This window comes from Halichoeres trimaculatus, unplaced genomic scaffold (genome assembly GCF_033239565.1).
Source record: "Halichoeres trimaculatus isolate MK-OKI-2021-1 unplaced genomic scaffold, fHalTri1.1 fHalTri1_scaffold_1, whole genome shotgun sequence".
Lineage (NCBI taxonomy): Eukaryota > Metazoa > Chordata > Actinopteri > Labriformes > Labridae > Halichoeres > Halichoeres trimaculatus.
The window spans coordinates 1,870,201-1,893,498 of record NW_027437179.1 but is presented as its reverse complement, the minus strand read 5'-3'; the positions used below and the strand labels follow the sequence as shown (position 1 = coordinate 1,893,498).

Below are 23,298 nucleotides of genomic sequence, written 5' to 3'. Positions count from 1 at the left end.
TTTTTAAATCAGGTCCTAAAACTCCAGGTCTGCCTGCTTCTTTGTCCACCTTCCCTGTTCTCTGTGCCCCCCCCCCCCCCCGCCCCCCCCATTGCTATCTATATTTCTACCTCTTGTCTCTTTCTGTCCACTCTCTCAGCCCAACATGCTTTCTGCCTGTTAAGTTTTTCCTGACCACTGTTGCCGAGTGCTTGCTCCTGGAGGATTCTGTTGGGTCTCTGCTTATTGGACATAAAAAGTCTGGTCTAGACCTGCTCTAAAATGTAAAGTGCCTTGAGATAACTGTTGTTGTGATTTTGTGCTATGAAAATAAAAGGTGATTTGATTTGATGATTTGATTTAAAACAAAGCAAATGCAATGCTTTAATTGTTTTATGTGTTTGAATTACAGTAGGGGTTATAGACAAAGAACTTCACTCAGGAAACAACGGTTTACAAATGAACATGTAATACAATGCAAAAAAATGTAGCAGATACCACACTCTTAAACAGACTCTCTACCCTTGTGCACTGTTAAAGTATACTATCCACAGAAAATGATATGGCTGTTTTCAGTCCCAGGGTAGGTTGATGTTGCCCATCAAAAAAAATGTAGCAGATACCACACTCTTTACCACACTTTGTGACATGTAACTGGCATGTCACAAAGTTAAAATGACACACATATTTCATAATCAAAAGCCATATCGTCAACACTTTTCACAAAGAAGAACTGAATCGTAGCCAAGCATTAAGGATCTCGATTACATACATCAAATGTCTCTTATTGTCTCTAATGGATATTATTATTATTATCATTATTATTATTATTATTATTACTAAGATTATCATAGCAGTGTACATAATAAACACTGTACAAAAATAAAAGCGTCATTTAACTTAATATATCTTTTATTACCCATTTATCAGGAAAGCTTTTATTTTGGTAGGTAGTCCAATTTACCTATGTTATACCTTCCGTTTCTTAGTTTTTAGACCTGAAACGAAAAAATGAAAAAGGACAGTTCAAAAAACAAAATTCAGCCGTAATTTGATTGTGTTGGTTTCATTTTTCTTTTTTCAATTCAAAAACAAAAAAAAAACGTTTTTTCTTTTTTGTTAGAAAACGAATAAAGGAAAAAAGGCTCCATTTTCGCTTTTTCTGTTCATTGGTATTAACAGAAAAACGGATTATACTAGCTGTCCCCTGACCGTCGGGGGACATTAGTATAATCCAACTTCTGGGTAGTGCCATTGTATCTGTATTAAGGAACCATTCTCTCCACAAGCGTGCAAACGCAAACATCATAAGAATTCATTTTATTCAGCTAGTGTGGGGCTGTTTGTGCTCAGAGTATAGTCTTCATCTGAATGTCGGACACATTTTGATCGGTCATATCGATCAAAATGTGTCCGACTAGTAGTTTGAGCATCATATTATGGTGTCCCATCATTATGGTGGTAGAGTTCTAGTGAAATTGTAGTTTTCATTGTAGTTTTCCCTTTATCTAAACTATATTGCTACCTGATAAAAAGGACATGGTTCTACAAAGTTTAGACACAGCCACACCTCAGACATACAGTAGATATAACAAGTCTGCATAGCCCTGTTAAAATGTGAAGTTTTTAAGATGTCTTCCCTGTGTTCACAGTGGTATGATGCCTTGGATAGTCTCTTGTGGCTTTCTCCTGACTGAAACCTTTGACCAACAAGATCCTCTGATGCCATGGAAGCTCTTTGCAGACCATGGGACCATGGCTGTTTCTCTGAAACAGACTAAGATCATGTCAGGGAAAGCTAGAAGATCTGAACAGCTTTATTTGAGCACCTCAGAGGATTTTGAAATGATGGCAGGTGTGGACTGACTCCTGTTCAATATGAGTAAAGATTTTTTGTAACGTCACAAAAACATCAAATTTAAGCTTTCACTGTATGCACAGATACTATGGTGTATTTGCCATGCCTTAGACCAGCCATTCGCTTTGTAGACTTCCAGAGTCCCTGTACCCTAGCAGCACATCAGCCTAAAATTCCATTGCCACCAATGAGACACTGGTGAAAACTAAAATTATTTCTGTGTTCTAACTGACCAATAGAAAAACGTAGTGGGACAGAAGCAGGCACTCTGGTGGGCAAATTGGTGTCAGCAACTTTGGTGTAAAGTCACAGCAGAAGTATACACTAGTCTTAAAACTGATGAAGATTTTATGCAGAAACGTCCTCTCACATTTTATCAGTATGTTAATCCAATAATGTAAGTGCATCTAGGCTACCTTGGATTTTTTGTGCTTTTCCATGTTTCAAGTTGCTGAGGGATTATGTTGCTGAATAAATATAAACAGGGAAAAGAGGAGATTCTAGACCTTATGTGTACATTTCCTGAGATGACTTTGTTGTGACTGTGAAGTTTGAGTCTGAAAAATGAGAATATAAAAAGCAAAGTCTTTCTTTACTCTTTTAACACTGTCAGCCATGTCCTTTGTGTAGCTGCTCCCATTTGTCCTTTCCATCCTGTGCTTACAGCTATCCACATAACCACAGATAATTTACATCATCAGGTTGTTAATTACAGACACAGAAAAAATATGGATCACAAAAAAACAAACCCACATATTTGTTAGTTACTCATGTAGTCTTGCATGCCGGACCACTTTCTCCTGGAAGATCTTCCTCATGGACTTTTCTATTTGCTTAAGGAAGACTTGAGGAATGCGACCACAAAGAGTGTTGACTGTGTCCAGAAACTTGGTCTGGATGGGGTAGAAAAGCGACTGGAACATGTTGTCTTCAAAGGGAAACTGTAGAAAAAAAGACAATGTTGTTGTATGTTAGTCAGGTCAAGGCTAAAATGGCATTCTGTATTATTAGTAAAATATGGCCAAGCCCTACTTAAGAAACTAATTCTCCTGATGCAGGATACAACTTCTAAATTTCAAAAATGTCCTTGATTGCCAAAGGCAAAAAAGAAATTGCATTTCTTTGCAAGAAGCAGATTTAAAAAAAAAAAAAAAAAAAAAAAAAAAAAAAAAAAAACTCAAAGTATAAACACATTCTAAGAAAACAGCTCAGCAGAAAGGGAATGTGGGCTTCTTCTAATAGTCTGTGTGATTTTGCATCTGCTGGGAGTCATATTCTCTGTTTGGGTAAACAAGGGTTACATTCGTAACCACAGTTCTATGAACCCTGGATGACTGCCAGAGGTGGTGCTTTAAAGCACTGAAAGATACCACATCGCGCATGTGTAGATTGACTAACCATACCAACAGTCACGTGTGACCCCTGATGACTCCGACAGGTCTTTCAGCGTCATCAGAGAATCTGTTCCTTCGGAATCTTCTTGCGAGATTCAATGATTCAGAGTGACCAGAAATTCTGGCAATCATCCAGAGTTCATAGAACCGTGTTTACATATGTAACCCTCGTTAAATTTCATCTTTTCAGACTGTCAGAGGCGGTGCTTTTAAGCACTGGATGACTCATACCAGCATAGTCAGGAGAGGTCCTTGCACACCCACCTCAATGCGTAGGAGCTGGCTGGTCCTGTAGCAGGACCACACCCAGTGGATGGGGGTCAGGGATGCTCACCCTGTAAAACCTTGTGAAAGTGTTTGGCGATGTCCAAGAAGCCGCTTTACTAATGTTCTTCCAGGGGGCACCCCTCTCAGGGCTACCCATGATGTGGCGATGCCCCTTGTGGAATGGCATCGCACTTGAAGGGGCACAGGCCAACCAGCTGCCTGATATACCTGAGCAATCACGTCCACAATCCAGTGGGACAACCGCTCTTTTGAGAGAGCACAACTTCTTTTAGGACTATCATAACACAAATATAGCTGGTCTGATTTTTGCATACTTGGCGAATGACTAACATATGCTCGTACGGCCACACTTGGGCAGAGCAGTGTTGACCTGCTGTCATCTCCCCCTAGGGGGGGGTTAAGCCGTGCATGCAGAATTGGCCAATCAAAATTTGACCCTGACATAACTTTGGGACAAAAAGAAGCCATCGGCCACAGGGTAACACCTGAGTCAAATCCTGCCTGAGCACCAGGCTGAGAACAGCTGCCACCTGTTATTGTATTGTATGCGAGTGGATCGGGCCCTGAGGTTAAGCACTGTTCTACGAACAGAGATTGAGCAGTCATTCAGCAACAAATCAGGCCCTACAACTCAAGACGGCTAGGGTCCGAAGCCCTCATCTGGGACAGGAGGTCCAACCTGTCCGGGAGGCGCCATGGTTGACTGTGACAGGGTCTGCACAGTAAAGGAAACCACGTTCTCCCCGGCCAAATGGGGGCCACCAGGAGCAACCTGTGACCCTCCTGTAGAACCCTCCAAAGCACCGCTGCAGATAGGGAAGGATCTTCCCACCCACATGGGTGAAAGAGCTGCCGTTAAACGCCTGGTGAACAACCAAGGGGAAAGGGAGAGGCCGAATGGAAGGACCCTGAATTGGAAATGACGGCCCTGAAAGGGTTAACCCTAACCTGAAAATCCTGGGCTGCACGCCAACCAGGATACCTTGCTGTGCTTTGATGGTGCTGATCACCACTGGCACCAGATGTGGACTGAAATTGGCGCTGAGGAGGGCCCACAAAACTCCTAGGCCTAGTATGGGTAGGTAAGCTCCTGCTGAGACCAGATAGCTGCTGCCTGGTTTGTCTAGCCTTAATAGACCGTTTAAGAGCCTCTGATGCTGCAGACCCAAACAGCTCCCCCGGCTCCACTGAAACACTGCAAAGGATCCTCCTGCTAGCCTCAGTAAAGGGGCGGTTGCGCCAACCAAACCTGGCAGCGAGCCTGGAAAAGTGTGGACATCAGTTGCCCCAACTACCTGGACATCAGTGCAAAAGCCTGAAGGAACTTGTCACTAAAACTCTGCACATATGGATCAAGTGTAGTCTCCAGCAAAGAGACTGACAGGGCAAGTAGAAGGTGGGACAGTGAGTTCCCTGTCCTCCCCATGTGGGCCCCTGCCTCACAAGCCCTATACAAGAGGTCATCCATGATCTTGCATAGTGGGCAAGGACACCACACATCCCGCCTAAGGACTTCATCAGGAGACACAATAAGGGCTGCAATGGCTGGCTCTACTGCCGGCATGTGGCCAAAGTTGAATTTGGCTACATCCTGCATAGATGCAAAAGCCCAACTGTCTGATGTAGAGTAGGAGAGGGCTTTTGGTTCTCTCCAGCAAGAACACAGTTTTCTCAGGTACTCCTGGGAGGGAGGCACTGTGGAGGTAGTTGGAGCTAAGCTGCACCTAAAAAAGGCACTCACAGAGGAAGCTCTGGCTGAGGAGGGTCCAGCTGCAGACAAGCCAGGGTCCTATGACCGACGGCCCCCCATGGACTCATCCACTGAGCCCCAACCAGAGCTGAGGGCTGAGGAATGGGAGCTAGGCACCGAGGAATGAGAAGCCCCTTTTGGGGAAGGGGGCATCCGCCCTATATTCTCCAAAATCTGTGGCAGACGCGGCCATTGAAAGGACGTCCTCCTCAACAAATGCAGTGGCATCAGGAGAAGCAAGCGTGACCACACTGCCCTTACTCTCCTCAGTCTGCTTTGAAAGCTGCCCTCATCTGTTCTAGCTCTGCCAAGACTTGGTCCACTCTAGAGGTGAGCTTAGACTGCTTCAACTTCGATGTACCCTCAGCTTAAGCAGCTCTACGCTTCAGCTAGCTAGTAGGGATCATAGCTGGCCCCTAAGCCAGAGTAAGCTCAGGAGGAGACAAATGAGCTGGCAAGGTTAAAAGCCCTTCCTCAGCCACCCGAGCAGCTCTCCTGGACCGGGGCATGTACACTAGCTGCAGTTCATGCAGGGATCTTCAGACAGGCCCTCTCTCAGATGTTCGATGCCCAGACAGGAGGGACAGAGATCATAGCAGCCACACAGGCAGAGCAGTAGTGATCGCCCAGCATTACCGCTACTGACTGAGGACACAACCAACTGGCAGTGGGGAAGCGGAAACACTGCCATCACCAACCAGTTGATATACAGAGCAGGCATTAGAGAAACACTAAGCCAGAAGGATTTCGCAAGACTAAACTGGGATGTGCGTGGAAACACAGCCTCCCAGCAAGGTAATCTGACCAGCAAGTCACAAGCTCGCTTCAGACCGAAACACCCCGGCCAGGCAGCTTAACAGAGTGTGCCTATGTTGGGAGAGGGAGCACACCCACTACCTTCACCAACAAAGGAGTAAGACACTTAAGTACAAAGACACAATCGTCTAACAAAAGCACAACTTAGCTTAAGCAAAAACACTATCATCAAACAATAAATGCTGGCAGGAACAGCATTTGTCATTATAGTTTAGTTTTAGTTAGTTTTGACATTTTTAGTTTTAGAGTGGGCATTCTAGTTTTTATTTAGTTTTGATTTTCGCAACAAGGCTTAGTTTTAGTTTAGTTTTAGTTTTTTCATACCTTATTAACCAGGTGCAGGATTCAAAAAGGTCAGAGTTCTTTTTTTTTTCATACTGTTTATTTTCAAGTCCAACATAGAGCTCACTGCTCAGTCAATGCTGATACCAAAATATTGGCTGCTGCCTTAAACACATGAAAATAATATAAACTTAGTATAAAAAATATAAGCATAAATTATATAAAATAATGTTGACATAAATTGCATAAAAATAATATTAATATAAATTATTTAAAAAAACAATATAATATGAACTTCAATAAATAAAAACTTGAAAAACTTTAACAATAAAGGCAGACTCAAATACAATAAAAACTTGGACTCTGTAACAATTAAACTACTACAGATGCTCTGATTCATTGCTCCACTTCATTTTGTCGCAGCACAGCGCACAGCCAGTCAGTGCAGTAAACAAGCTTGTCCCTATACGCCGCTATGATGGTGCTGTGCGGCACTGACAACTGCCTACAACTGTCTAAAATTGGTTGGGAAAATGTGTCGGATTGATTTAAATCCTAAAGGATATTAATATTGTCAAAAACTATAACTAAGGGAATTTTGTCTATCATTTTAGTTAGTTTCAGTTAGTTTTGTGAACACAAGATACAGTTTTAGTTTACTTATTGTTTTTGTTTTCTTTTCTAGTTTTTATTAGTTTGAGTTAACTGCAATGTATTTTAAATTTTAGTTTTTGTTTCGTTTTAGTTAACTATTACAACCTTGATTGGCGGTTAGCTCCAACGAACACAACAAAAGAACTAATGCATGCTGGATGTGGCAACCGAATTGCTACACTACTCAATTAGTGATTAGCTCCAGTGAACACAACTTCGCTAACCATAACAAAAGAACTGATGTATGCTGGATGTGGCAAACACACGCACAACCTCAGCAACAACAAAAACTGTGTTACTCACAATGTGTCAGCGTCAAACCTCTCGGAATTACTATCCAAGAAGCCAAAGACAAGCTTGTCACAGCCCCTGGAGGGCGCATTATACACAGCAATTCTGACAAACATCTCAGGGCTACAAGCAAAAGTGCTACTCACTAGTCCAACACCTGCGAGCAAGAAGATGTAAAGGAACAGATCCTCTGATGACACTAGAGGATATAGACCTGTCGGGTCATCAGGGGGTCACACGTGACTGTTGGTATAGCTACTCGACCTGCACATGCCCAATATGGTATCATTCAGTGCTTAAAGCACCTTCTCTGGTGGTCAGGAAGGATGAAACAGAACTAAATTATACTGCATTTATTAGGACCCGGCCAATTTACCAGGTGGCAGATTAAATACGCTGATTTCCAACCGTTTCATAATAGTTATCATTGGCCAGAGTACTGCCAATTAAACCAGATATATTCTTAAGTTCACATAAAACAGTCAATGCTGTTAATGTGGCAACATTACAGGAGTGCGCTGAGCAGAGCTCGCTGACATGTAACTTTACAATGGGGTTATGAAATTTACAATGATCCTACATGTCTCCTATGTCTCACCAATACCAGTCTTATTTCAAGTAGTCGGTACTCGCGAAAGCTGCCAAGGCGCGAAGGCAGCTGATACTCAAGGCAAAAACAAATCATACATTAAATAAGTCCTCCTTGCCAGTAGTTGGTGCCACAGTGCTATGGTTTGACACCACGGGAAATGTGTTTCAGCTCCTATTCACACTATGAATGAACCAGGGACAGTTAACAGTTGAACTGCTTTATTTTGTACTTAGTTTATTTAGAGAAATTCCAAAATGACTAAAACTTTGGCAGTTGTTTGTTTTATTTGGAAATTTTAATTTATTGAAAACAAATCATAAACTCAGAGAGAGTTGTTTGTGTTTTATTTGGACTTAATGGCAGAGTGACTGTGCTATTTTTCTTCAAAATGATCCGTCACCAGCGTTGCCAGATGGGAAATATAAAATTATCATACCAGAGTCTCAAGATTATCGTATTTTGTGGGAAATTATCGTACACCCGACAAAATAATCAAAAAAACTTATAATGATCAAAATAACTGTCTTATTGTTGGGCGAAAGTCACAATTGATCACTCTGTTTAGTGTCCTACAGGCACTTTTGTGGGCATTCATCGCTCCGCCCCATAACATCAGCGTTTGATCAGCAGCTCCAGGCTCCGATTCAGCTGTTTTACATACATGCACCCCCTTCAAAAAATGACAGGTCGTCATGAGACCTCAAGGCTATTTTTTTGAAACAGTATTCAAGATAACTTGAGGGAGAGAGATAGAGAGATATAGTAAGAGCTAAATATCTATCTGACTTTACTTGGTGAAATTTATTTTAGACAGGAACATTAACTTTATCTCAAAAGAGTAGTCTTCAAATTAACATCTTCTTCAAGATAACTTCAAAACATTAATCTCTAGAGCCTCTTAAGGGTCACAATGAGAGGTTCTTTTGTGTTGACCATAGACTGTACAAAAAATGGACGAAGCGTCGCTGACATCACCCGTGCATTCTGAGACACGGTTTTGAAGCCAATCCATGGCTGTGGCCATCATGGAAATGCAGCCTTCCGGTGGAGCCAGGCTCCAGTTCAGAGGCGGAGTCTGGGCAGGCTGAATTGTGGTTGGGGGATGAAGCCGCGCCCATTTAGCTCGACGCTACGGCTAAGCTAGGCTAAATGCTACTGAGCGGAGATAACGTAAGCTACCTGGCTTCTGACCAGCAATCCCCTTCGTCTCCGGACCTCCACACCCTTCGATCGCACTTTTTGAGGTAAGTTGAGACAAAACTTTAGAAAAGTTGTGAGAAACTGTCATCTTGTATGTCAATATACAATTTTATTATTTAAACATGCAAGTTATTTCTTAATGTACAAGTATAGTAAAAAATGATGACAGTTATTAGATGTTATCCTGACCATATACTTATCCTGACTATACTCCAGCTTGGAAAATTACTACATTACTATTTTAAAGTATGTTTTAGTGTCTACATTACTTATCAAATGGTTAATATGAAAGAAATTCAAAATTTCATAATCAAATTGATATGTGATTGATTTGAGTGCCACTGGATGATAATTACATAAAGTTTAAGATATGGGTTTTGTAAGAGAAGTATTTGTAATTATGCGGTGCTTGTGCTTGCTCTTTTTTAAAGTTTATAGGGGGAGCATAATATATAATAAGATGAAAGTTATGAGACTAAATAAGGAAGTACATCATACTGTAATGCATTTAATATTACGCAGTTGTGGTTTTGCCACAAAGGAGTCCAAAGACTGTAGAAAACTGTGGTACTCAAATAGCAAAAAGTATGTAATCACTTGGACATGACAGTTAAAAAAATATTTTTCTTAACATATATATTTTTACTTTCCCTTATACACCTAAAGAACAAGCCATGGCTGCCTGCCCTCCAAATACCATCCCTGTGGATTTTTAACCACCTGTGGCACCTGCAGCAACCTGGGATGAAAGATGACCTCCAGCAGCTCCGTGTCCAGCACCCAAACATGAAAAGAATTTTGTCTGGCATCACCCAGAGATGCCAGTGGAAAGTTAAAACTCAGCAAAGATGGAAAAGAGCAGAACATTTATAAACAGTGGTGCACTTATTGAGCACCCTCACATTAGACATGACAGTCCTGGACTATTTTTGAGGAATGGAGTTATTTCACACCTAGGGGAAATGATATATATTTTAAATACATTAGGACAGTGTCGTAAAGACGCAGTGAACTGTCTCTGCCTTTAAAGCTGGTCTTCGGGATCTTTTTATTTGATAGTCCATCACTTTCTTTTCAAATGTTGAATTTCAGGTTAATTTTTAAAAGAATCCAAAGCCATAACACTGTTTTTTCTGTGCCTTTTCATCTTTCCAAAACTATTTTCATGTCCGTGTCTGTATCTGTTCCTGACACAGTATGGATTGCAGACCTAACTGGCAGGCTTTGTGAGACTCTCACTGACAGCTAGTGTGCTGGGTGCCAGTCTGCAGTCAGTCTTGACCAGACTTTTAAAGGAGTGACACTTTTAGCGCATCTACATAGGCTTCATTTTTTAAGACTTTTTGTTTCCAAGCCAGTGTATTGAAGTAATTTTTTTAAAGTTTGTGTTAGTCTGTACAGTTTTGTTTCTTGTTACGACAGTTTAAAAAATGTTGTTTGCACTGAATAAATTATTGTTATGTTTGGATCACTTTGTGTTTACTACTGACAGTAAGTTTTGGGCTTCAGATACCCTCAAAAGCATGAACTATCAACTCATTCACTCATTGAAAGGGCTTTATTAACACAAAGCTTTGCTGTGATGAAACATTAATAAGAAAGAATTATATTTCTGTTTGGAGTGAGGTACTTTTCTATACAGGATAACTAATGACTATTGCCCCCATATTGTAAGTTAGGTTTAAAGGCAGGCCTATTTTTTTTTTACAAAATTCTGATCAAAGTCAAGATTCAAAAGGAATAATGCACTGGAAAAATATGTGCACATACAGCACAAGTAAAACAGCGGGTCAGGTGCTGGATAAACTGTCTCAGATCAAGAATAAGATACCTGCCTGCTGCACATAGTTTTTAAGCTTAAATGATAATGTCCTTCCACCCACTCACAGGCATTGTCTGGCTGTGATAATGGGAATTTAGTAACAATCAGATATTGGATCCAAATGTAGGCAATACTATCAACCTGATTTGTTTTTGTGGACACTTTCACAGTTCTGCCACTTGGCCGCAGTATTTTTCCCACTCACCACCGTTTTGGACATACTCACCTGTACATCAGGTAACACAGAGCACCTGAGCACCCAGTTGCAGCTCATCTGCCTCAGACCTGTTTTTTAAACCAGACTGTTCTCAGCATCCCCACAGTACTTGCCAGCATTTAATTCAGTTTTGGTTTCCTGTTCTGATCCCCTGCCTGTACTCAGCTATGGCATTTTGGGGACATATTTCTTTTTTGGACTGATTCCTGTTTTTGATCCTGCTGCCTTCCTTAAAAACTTTCCCTTTTCCCTTACAGTACTGTTGCCTTGTTTTGAAATTTTAACTGTTTAAGTTTTTTTCATCCAAAGACATTTTTGGTCTTTTTTTGTGCTGGGCTTGGGTCCAAACAACAGTTCTTACTATCACATTACAACACTAACTATACATTTCTCATACAGTGACAGCAATGCATGAGATGATTTTAAGAAAAATGAAGGAGGCCCATTGAGTTTTGAAAAAGTCTTTAGTTAGCAAATATCCCTGATTACAACAGAATTTTAATTAATTATCCATTAAGTCCATACATCTACTAACAGTCAGCATCGAGTCTTGAACCCCCACAAGTTTACCTAAAAAGTATGATTAGTTTAACAAGCAAAGAGGAAATACTAATACTACCTTCTTAAACACTTTCAATTGAATCAAGGAGAGCAGTTTAAGGGTTTTATTGCACAAGATGTATGTTGATCCAAAGTCCAGAGATCCAGATCCACAGAGGATGTAACAGAGAGAGCTAGGCAGTGTGGATGAAGGGCGGCAGGGCAGGAGCTCGAAGGAGGCACTAGAGGTTAAATAAAGACACACAGGGTAGGTCATAGGTAAAATCACGGAAATTAACTTCAGAAAGTTTTGCAGTCACTAATATCATCGACACTGAAAATGCTGCAACTACTAACAGAGCATTAAAGTCACCTAAAGGCTTAGTTTCAATTACAAATCATGCGTCATTCATCACTCTCATCTGAAAAAAAGATATTTTTAAACTAACTGTCAGAGATTTTATGTATAAAAGCAATTACCCTTCCGTTACCTCTCTATGACAAAAATACTCCCCACACATGACTGGTTTGATGCGTATTTGTACAGTGACAATTACACTATAAAACATGCACATCTTTATTCATGCCTTCGAAAAAGTTTTGATATAGTGTGTATAAGTTAGAATTTAGTTTTGGGTATCACTTAATCAGTTTATGCCAATAAGGTCTCTGTACCCTGGAGTCAGTGCTGAAGTGACAACTTTCAACGTGTTCACTGCACAAGCGAGAGGCCTCATTGGGAGTCCAGCTGGCTCTTCTCATGTTGATCACCATCTGGTTCAGCCTGTCTGGATCATCTAGAGGAAAATTGACAAGTGCATCAAAATACAGGCAAGCTGACCTTAATCACATGTCTTTTGACAATTACAGCTGGCATTTTGTATTTTGGATGTTTCACAATGACTTCATTTTATTGCAAGATATCTTTCCTGCAATCAAAATAGTGTTGTAAATTCTACTGTAACCACATGAGAGTTGAGAGATGAGATTCCAACATACAGTGTTAGACCTGAATCTTGTAATGCAATTGCACCTTGCTACTGGCGCACAATAGTCACTGCAGTCAGCAGCAATTTAAAGTAATTTTCCTCAAAATGAAATGTTTTTTATGGTGGAACTGCATATCAGCCTGTCTATATCATGCCATTCTTCTTAGGGCATGGAATTTTATTTGATGAAATATATATTGCACAAAGTTAAAGAAAATGTGTGCATATATGTTAAAATGTTTTGAATAGCATAATAGAAAGAAATAATTATTCATGGATTTACCAAAACATTTATACATGCAGTTCATACCCTTTTATGCTAAATACTCAGACACATTTACTTCACTGGCGTAGACATGTCTGTAACTTTTTGATAAGATCAAATATTTGAAAAAAAAAATTAATGAAAACACATTTTTCCAAAGCCCTAAGGAAAATTTAAAGATAATGAAAAAAGTCTGGGCACTGGCTTTCATATTTTGCACATCTGAGTGTTAAGCTGTACTCAGAGAATAGATATTGTCCTCTTCATTGGAGTAAGATGTCCTGCTTTAACAATGTATCCCACTTGGAGTTCAGTGCAGTCATCTCCTTTTTTCTCTGTCTATCTATCGAATGAAACTTGTGATTCACCTACAGGCACAGATAATAACCGAAGAACACAGCACACACTATCTGTACATGCTGTTTAGTCTGTTTTTAAGAGCCTCTCCCCAGTTTTAACAAATGCTGCGCAAAGTATTTCAAAGGCTATTGTAGTGTAATTAAAACATAACGTAGCCCCATAGACTGTAAATCACATACCAATATATCCTCAGATTCTCATAATGAAAGCTATTGAATTATGGCATTATACTATTCAGGAATTTGAAATATACAGATCGATCAGTCGGACCTTTTTCTGCGTGGATAAATTATTTTTTGTTAGACAAATCGACATTCACAGTACCAGATTAATGATCATACATTTAAATCCCAACACATGCCAGTATGCTTTTCTATCATAGGTTCCCATTAGCACTGCCTGCATGTGAGACTTGATAGGCTATTGCAAGCAATCCCAAGCCACAGGGTTAGCTGGCTAACAAGCTCAAGTCATAAGCCGTGAGCAGTCTACGGCATAGGCGTAGAGCTGCTAGCTGGGCGGTTCGGCTCGGGTATACGTGCTGACACCTGCTAATAATGTAACACAAAAAAATATAGAAAACGAATTACTCACCGGAAAAGCTGTAGCACCGACTTCTTGGACGGTCTGTCGTACATTCCAAGGCACAGCAGGATATTTTTGGATTCTTTTATGATGAAAACAGTTCAAGCTCAACTACACGATCTGTAACCTTGCCTCCGAGCAAAATGGCTAATACACGCTCGCTTGTCAGTCAAGTCAACCACGCCCTCATCTATCCAAATATGGTAAACTCGATAAATGTGGATTTAATCAAAAGGAAAATATTAGAAAAAAATTCATCCCCCTCACAGTGTGTGCCAATGGTGAAGACAACGTTTCAGACCCAAGCCGTTTGTTGAACCAGGCTGTAAATATGCTTTTTAATGCCGAAAAAGTCTGTTTTTTTGGCTGGGGGTCTACGTGACTTCCGGTCTTTCTGCAGCCAGCCTCAAGCGGCTTCTCGACGAACAGTGACTTTTAGCACTTCTGCATAGGCTTCATTTCTACGAACAGGATGTTGCACCTTGGTTTTGACCCCCTTGAAATATTTACATATCAGCCCTCCGCTTCGCTCACCCTCGTCCCACTTTCGGTGCTCATTTTTTTCTCAACTGACAAGAGACTTTCTGACTGTCTGAGCTCCTACAAGCATGATTGGCTGTCAATCGTTCTGAGATGAATGACACTCAAACTATGATTGGCTGGAAACGTCACATGATTTAAGATGCATTTAGGGTTTACAAATAACTCTGTCAGACTGGGGTAGCTCTGTAACAACCACACAAAATTGCCAAATTATCGTACATTTAGCCTTTTTTGGAATTATTGATCGTACATAGCACAGAGGGCTAAATTATCGTACAAATACAATAATTATCGTACGTCTGGCAACGCTGTCCGTCACTTTCAATTGAAATTTCATGTATCAAAAATAAAGTGGTATCGGTACTGGGTATCGGTAAAGTATTATTAAAAGGTAAAATATTCTGCTAGTAATTTTCATCTTTGTTGTTGCAATCATTCAAGAAACAGGGCTAATCTTATTCATTACATATTTTTAAAATAATTAGCCAATTTATCAGTTTATGGATTTTTTTTGCCTGCCAACTATCGGAAACAGTATTGGCATTAAACAATCCATACTGGTTGGGTCCTATATGTATAAGTATGTATGTATGTATGTATGTATGTATGTATGTATGTAGGTATGTATGTATGTATGTATGCTGTATGTTAATGTATGTAAATGCTGTATGTAATAAGGAAATTCACTAAATGCTGTCCCAGAAGTCCCTAAAAGTGACGCCATGGCATAATTTGCATAACAAACCATTTGCATGTTATTGTCTGGACACTGTAAGAGAGGGGAATAACATGGGAGAGATAGAAAGCAGGAAAAAAACCAACCCAGTAGGCGTGGACAATATGACCTAAAATTTATATCACGGTATTTTTTTGTCATATCGCAATGACGGTATTATATCACGGTATTTCTACATGAAGAAAAATTTGTCTTTTCAAAACAGTATTCTGACTCTGTTGTGTGTTGTAAGTATACACATCCTATCTAGCAGGTGGAAAATGTCTAATACCGTGTTAGAAAAAGGCCTTTGCCCACAATGTGCTTTTGAAAGAGTAGCTGGGTCTGAGTAATGAAGACAAGTAATTTACAGACAAAAAAAAAAGCATTTTTCCATTTTTTTTCACTTACTATTTTTGTTCCATATTTTAAACACAATGGTTTCTTTCAAACTTTTAACACAAAAGAACAACCATCTTTGACAGGGCCAGGGTAAACATTGCAAGGCAATTAATTTGTCAACATGTTCATCTTGTAGAGTTACTTTTAAATGCAAGAAATAAACTTAAAATAATAGCTGTTTTATATACAGCACTTTGACCACATCTCTAACTCTTTCTTGGTATTGATTTTACAGTTTTGGTGTAAAACATGACAGCAAAAACACTTGGCTTGTCATCAGTGCAAACTCTCTCCAGCTCCTTTGAATGAAAATCAGGATTTTCAAAAAGAAACATCTTTTCAGATGATGAGGGTCAGAAAAAGGGTCAAAAATTGAATTGAACTAAATTGAATTAAAGTAAACAAATTAAAACAATATATAAAAAAGACTTACTCTCTGTGAAACAAAAAATAAATCAACTTAGACATAATGAAGTAGTGAAATCAAATAAACAAAACATTGGAAATACTGGTTCAGGCATACCAGATCTCAAACTTAACTTGCCAGTGAGGTTTTTTTGCCAGGAACACTAGCCTGTCAACATTTTCCGGCTTTAGTGTTACCCTGCTGCATGTGACAATATTGCTGCCTGTGCTGAAAGCATGCTCAGAGGGAGAGCTTGTGGTTGGAGTACTCAAGTATTTCTTAGCCAAGGAGCTAATCCGTTGAAACTGTTTACAGTGAAGACGCCACCATTCCAGAGGATTTGACTCACTGTCAGCTATCACCATCACCAGGTAGCCATCTAGTTTAAACTCTAGACTCTACTTTGGTAAGGCATCTCCGACACTCCCCCTTTAAAAAAAAAAAAAACTGGCCAGGCTGTGTTTGGGTTTCTTTGCCTAAGAAGAAGTGCCTGGAAGAGTAGCTTCTCTGTCTGTTGGACCTACTGTTGGAGAAGCTGAGGGGGCAGTGGTAGTGGATGTCATCTCCAAGGCTTGGATCTCATTTGCTGCTCTCTTCCTCACCTCCTTCAACTTCTCATCAGTCATGTAGGAGGTTTTAAATCTCGGGTCCAGAAACGTTGCCATGGTCAGTAGCTCATCAGTTGCTGGATCACTGTATTTTTCATTTAAGTAATCCAAGACCTTCTTTTTGATATCCTTGCTGAGCCCTGCTTTGTCTTCTTCTGGCTTCAAGATATCTGAATTTAGTAGGTGGAGGACTGGCTTTACATATGAGATGCTTACATATTTCCTCCCTTGATAGAGCATCAGTGAAATCTTGAAGCGGTGTTAAGGCTTCAATCAGAGGCAGACTGGGACTGGAAAAACAGCACTGGACTTTGACTGTGCCCAGCCCAAAACCACAGGACCCCCCCGTTGTCGGCAGAACCGGTCTTCGACAGACCGGTAATTTATTTATTCATTTATTTGACTCATTTATTAGTCTTTCAAGTCAAGTAGAACCTATTCAGGCCAAGTTAGAGTTTTCCTAAGTTTATGTTCTGTATGTTTTCTGAAGCCTGTAAGGTTGTCTAATGAAGCACTCCAGATTTTTTTTTTCCTTCAAACACCGCTGCTCTAATCCAAACGGCTGTGGCATGAGACAAAACATTTCACCGACGGGATTTTTCCGCTGCTATCAAGTTTTTTTTCGACAGACAAACACAGAGATACTGACAAATTGGTGACTGAAGAACGGACGGTGAGAGTTCAGACTCAGAGCCTGAACCACAGCCAAAAAAAAAAAAACTTTTGCGGTAGCAGCTCCGTCTACAGCTGTATTAATCCAAGGTAGGATTCCTGGGTCATGTAATGCTGCTTTAAGATATTTATCATCATCATTCTCAAGGAGTAAAAGCAATAATCTATCCCAGCAGAACAATGTGACGTCACGCTGGACAGCGCTCAGGCTTCATCCTCAGAACTAGAGTCTATCAAAGGCATTTTGTAGCTACACGTTTATTGGTCAAAAAAGTGGAAAAAAACAGTTACAGCAAACTAGCACAACACTTGTTTCCCCTTTCCCATCAACAGAAACACCTGCTGACATGACAGCAGCCACTCCATCGGATGCACCGTCCACAAATAAGAGCAGGCTGGCTATTAATGCCTGAACTCTGTCAAAGCTCAGCAAAACTCAATTTTTTCGTTGGCACATATTTTATTTATAACAAAAATAACTATGGAACTACGGTATTCAGTTTGCTTTAAATGTTAATTGTGATGCCACTACTTAAAAAAAATGGAAGGAAGCAGACAGTGCTTCCTTTAGCCCATTTGCAATCACTTCATTAGTGTGCTCGTCGGGGGAAAAATGATGTTTGGAGGCATGTGCTGCGCAGATTCCAGTCATCAGTACAGTGAATTGTGAGGCTGATGTATGAGTCGGTGGTGCAACTTGACCACAAACCAGCAGTGGCTGAGAAAGCTTGCAGGTGGCAGATGTCATTTAATATTTTCTTCTTAAACTCCAAGTGGAGTTCTGGCAGACACATTTGGCTGAAATATTTCTGACCGGGCAGCTGATATCTTGGGTCAAAGACACGAACCAAGTTCTTGAACCCATCCCTTTCTACTGCCTGGATCGGCACCATGTCACTAGCGAGATACTTTGCAAAAGCCTTGGTGATGTCCTTCCATTTCTTGCTGCTCCTTTCATATGGCACAGCAGCAGTGAATGTGGCCGGTATTGATGTTTGCTGTGCTCTTGGGCCCGCTCCTTTCGCGGAGCTGCCGGCTGCAGCAAAACCACTGACATTTTTAGCGTCTTCAAACTCAAGGACATGCATGATCCGGGGGTGGTGAAACATATTGCTAGTGTTGCTGCCTCTGGCTGGCACAGCACGACGGCACATTTTGCAAATTACAGTAGTTTGCTCAGTGTCAGATGTTCTAAAGCTGAACCTTTTCCAAACAACGGAAGAAGTACTTCCTTTCTTCGGTACCAGTATTTCCAAGCCAGTCTCCCCATATAGCTCAGAAACTTTGCTCATTGAAAATTTTTCGCTGTTTCTACAGGCTGCCCTCTGCGGTGTTTGGCGCTGTTTTGCTTTCAGTATGCCAGTAAATGTTTACCTACTCTAGTAAGCAAAGTCACCGACTCGATGTCACTGGCTCTAAAGGTGTATGCACGTTTATTTTTAGAATCGCTGTGCCAAAAACGTGACCTACATTGGGAGAAATAGATCTCCCACAAAGATTAACCACTACTTGGACTAAATGAACCACTACTAAAATATGTGTAAAATGCTTTACCGTAATAATAATAACGGTATTGCAAAATTCATTTCCTGGCAACATATGATACCGGTGACGGTGATGAAACCGGTATACCCCCACCCCTGCCACCCAGCGATCTGTGGAGTTAAAACGACAGTTACGTATGTAACTACGGTTCTATGAATCCCGGATGACAGCCAGGGGCAGTGCTTTAGCACTGAGCTCTCAGGCAGTCATCTGGGATTCATAGAACCATGGTTACATATGTAACTGTCATTTCATTTCATCTTTTCTGACCGCCAGAAGTGGTGCTTTAGCACCGGATGACTCATATCAACAAGGTCACGAAGAATCAACGGGATGGGTAGCCAATGGCACCAACCTTAAAAGGAAGAGTTAGGGGGTGTTGACACAGGACCGCCTCAAATGGCTGGGCTGCCACAACATTTTCCCTGTAAAACAGAAAACGTACTGTGTGATTTCTGCAGGGTACAGCACATATAACATCAAGTGGCACCCTCTTAGGGCCACCCATGATGTAGCCACACCTCTTGTTGAGTGACACCTAACTCCAGATGGTGGTGTGTGGCCACTTGCCTTGAATGCATGGGAGATGGTGCCAACAACACGGTGAGCCGGATACTGTTTGGAGACAGCACAACCCTTCTGTGAAACCCCAAAGTGCACAAACAGACATTCTGACTGTCGTATGGCTGTGATGGCATTAATTTAAGCCTCCAATGCACGTACTGGGCAAAATGGCTCAGAAGGGGTACTTGTGTCAAAATGAGCCAGACGTATTGGCTGACTGAGGGTAGATGAGGACAGCACATTAGGGAGGAAGGAGACATCAGGCCATATTGTGGCTGCATACACTTTCAGGGTAGACGGGGACTGCCCCTGATTTAGCAGCTCCTGCAAGAATGTCAATATTTCAGGGACTGGACAGTGTATTGGGTCCAGATCCCTCTCGCAGCACCATTAGAAAGTTTCCACCTCTTAGCATACAAAAATTGAGTGGATGGGGCTCGTGCGTTTAAAACAGTGTGTTGGAATATATCCCTGCATGTCGGTAATGCTTTTGAGGCCCCTGTAGAGGCCATACCCAGAGCTGGAGGCAGCTCAGGTTGCAATATCTGGCTCCCCAACTTGGACAGGAGATCCCTCCTGGCTGAGAGGCACATTGGTGAGCTGTAGCAGAGCCTGCGCAGCAGCTAAAACCAAGACCTGGGTAGCCAGAAAGGGGCCAACAGGAGTAGCTTGTGGCCTCATCGAACCCAGTAGCTGTATCATGGGGGTTAGAAGCAAAACTCCCCTGCTTTCTGTTCCAATGTAAAACTTGGAGAGGGGACTTACCTGGTCCAACTCAGCAATCAACAGGTTCATTCTAGCTGACATCTCATCAGAACTGTCCTGCCTTGGCCACGTCTTCGGACAGGTAATGTGGCCTCCACCAGGCCTCGTTTGCTGCTTGCAGGTTGGCCTGGTGTCAGCCGGTCTGACTGGAAGTCCTCTGCCGATCCTGCTCAGAGAGGCGAGCAGCGTGGGTCGCCTGTGGTGCTGCAGTTCATGCGCTGGTGGTCAGATAGACACCCCTCCCCACCCCCACAAAGATGGTCAGTGCCAAGACAGGAGGGACACAAGTCACGACCATCATTGGGTTGGAGGGATGCCCAATAGGACCCACAGACTAGTGAGGCGAACATCTTCACAGTCACCACTCCTAAACAGCAGAAACACCACTACTATTAAATAACTGTAAACTCTACAACCCCTGCAGTAGTTACGATGGTAGTGGGAGGGAAGACTTCACGCTAACTTGATAAAAGCGGTCAGGCTAATGGTAAGGCCACACCAAACGCGAATTTGCAGCGCGATTACATACAAAGTCAATGCAAAGACGCGTTTAGCCGCCGATTCGCCTCGGGCGGCGTGTTTCGCGCGTTTGGCGCGGCGCGTTTGGAGCATTCACGCGTTTGGGCGGTAGACGCGAATTCGCTCGAGTTCAAAATATTCCCCCACGACGTCATTGTTTTGACGACGTTGGGGGGCAACTGCCGCCTGCTCCGGCTCTGACTCCGCCGGAGAATGGAGGAGAACACAATCTGTGCGGTGTGTCATCATCCAGAGTTATACGATACGACGTGTGTACTTTACAGAGACTAGAAAAACAGGAGCAGGCTTAGTTGAAAGTCTCTGAGGAGACAGGTTTTGAATGTAAGTTCTGAAAACATTCGTTACCAGCTGGATTTGCCTGCACGGGCTATCACTGAGTCCGACTGTGTTTTCCTCAGCGGAGTTTTGAGCCTGATAGAGAGGAGGAAAGTGCGGGGCAGGGGCAGAGCAAGGGAAAGGATGGAAGTTCTCTGTGCTCCTCTCTTTCCTCCACCCTTTCATTATCCCCAGGGAGACCTCCGGGAACATGGGTCGGGAGTTCGGGTGGTCGGGGGTACGGGGGGTCGGAGGTTCAGGGGATCGAGGATGAGATCGCAGGGAACAGCCAAGCAGGGCCGGTGGATTACCAGGGAGAGGCAGCAGGCATTGATTGTGATCTCCAAAGCTTTCACACACTCTCCTGTCATGCTTTGGAAACCACAGCTCATTGTTTTTCAGTTGCTCTTTTGGACTTTCGGTCTATAAATGAACGAGCTCTCTACTCCGCATGCGCAGTACCGCGCGTTCGCGCCTCAGCTTGTCAAAAAAGTCCAGTGGCCAGACTCGGGCGTTAAAGCAGCGCGTGACAGGCCATTCGCGCGATTAAATTCGCGTGTTCGAGTTTGGTGTGGCCGCGGCATTAGAACACTACTGCCGCTTAAAATTCCGAGCAATATCAGGAGGAACAAAATGCCTCCTCAAACAAAACAGCCAGACTGAGTGGAAACGTTATTACTGAAATAAGTGAAATAACATAAATGGCTAATAACCGACAAGCGTTAGCATGAACGTCTCCTAATGTGTAAACAAACCAATTATCCCCACACGTCAGCTGCACTTGACACAAAAACACGCGTATGGGGAGGGGCAAATAAATAGTGTCCAAAACTACCATGACACCTCCTAATGACTGCCTGGGCGAGACGCTGCCATTACCCACTAAATACAAAGAATACAAAGAATCACTCTGCACTGAATTGTGTAGGCTAGTTGTTAGCAGTGCTTACCTTTAAGCTGAATCAACAGCGAGTAGGTTTGTTGCAGCCCCTGGAGGGCGAGGCAGTCCCGCAGCTCTGACCAGTGTCACAAGGCTACAAGCGACACATATACATTCTGTCCCCGGCAACAAAGTACATTTGTGAAGGAGTAACTGTTTCCAGTTCAGTAATTATTAGACTCGATTATTAATCGAGTAAAAATATTCATCAACGAAGCTTTTTCATGGATGAAAAATTTCGTAAAAAAAAAAAAACATGATGAGACGAAAAAGTTTGGGAGGGATCAAGGCCCAGAGTGACACAGGGTTGAAATGTCTCAGAGAAGCTGATTACACTGTCTCTGGGCTGCCTGCACCAGCTTTGCTTTTTTCCCCATTTCCTTGACAACACGTTCCAGCACGTGCAGCAGTGCTAGTCAGAGGATCATGAGAACGAGTATAAACCTTTATCATTACACAGTTTATGGAACAAACACAAGAATATAGATAGTAAGAAAAGGTAGAGCTGTAAAGGCGAAAAATAACAGAAGAAAAGCTTCAGACCCGGGCCTCTGATGGCCACATGTGCCAAAGTTAGGAACTTTTTCATCAAGATGAGCAGCAGGATGAAAAAAAAAATTTCTGGATGGAGAGGATGAAATGGGTAAGGCAAGATGTAAGAGAAAATATAACCCTACCTGAAAACCACCGTCCAAGATTATATATTGTTATAACATAACAGTAAATTATCTAAATTATCATTGTAACGTCCGCCCAGACACTAAAATGACAATGCCGATTTGTTATTAAACACTTTATCAAACTGGTCACTGTTGGCCGTGACCATGTCATCTAACAAGTTGGAGAAAAAGAGAAAAATGATAATGAATGACTTATAACAGTCTCGACAATCTCTCTCAGCTTTCACGCACCTAGTATCCTTAGTAGTATCCTTACTTCTTGTATTGCATCGTAGATTACTTTGAATGCAGGCTGCTTGTCGTCATGAAAAACTCCACGGTTTCCGTGTAGGATAGACACACCCTTTTTTTCAGCATCCTTACAGTTGCTCCCGTACATACAATGATCAGGCCTATAGTTCCACTGGCAGGAAAAGACGAAGAGACACTCTGGAAAAAAAAAAAAAAACAACACAGAAAATACACCTGCTTTTTATATTAAAAATGCTGCTTTACACTGAACCTATACCAGGGCACAGTGGGAATAAAAACTCAAGGAGGTTATAAAGATTTTGTTATTGGACAATTGTCTAAGTTCTCTGGACACTGGGAAGATATTTGAATGGATAAAATATCAGTTCCACATCAGTATTTTCCTTCACAGATCCAACAGTGTGCATTTAGTGGATTTCTCCCAGCTGGATTATTCTAAATTGGTTTTGCACATGCCTTAGTCCAACAT

At 41.8% G+C, this 23,298-nt stretch overlaps 2 protein-coding genes across 3 annotated transcripts in view; both read right to left on the bottom strand.

Annotated features, from left to right (window-relative positions):
* Positions 1-23,298, bottom strand: part of shq1 (SHQ1, H/ACA ribonucleoprotein assembly factor) — a 279,134-nt gene that overhangs the window by 50,503 nt on the left and 205,333 nt on the right. The gene's annotated exons all lie outside the window — the stretch shown is intronic.
* gxylt2 (glucoside xylosyltransferase 2) overlaps positions 90-23,298 on the bottom strand; it is a 65,434-nt gene continuing 42,225 nt past the window's right edge. Inside the window, exons 6-7 of the mRNA XM_074676895.1 lie at positions 22,834-23,006; positions 90-2,778 (exon numbers count right to left, since the gene is read on the bottom strand). Of these exons, the coding sequence (XP_074532996.1) occupies positions 2,602-2,778; positions 22,834-23,006 (350 nt within the window). The 3' untranslated portion in view covers positions 90-2,601. The remainder of the gene's footprint in view (positions 2,779-22,833; positions 23,007-23,298) is intronic.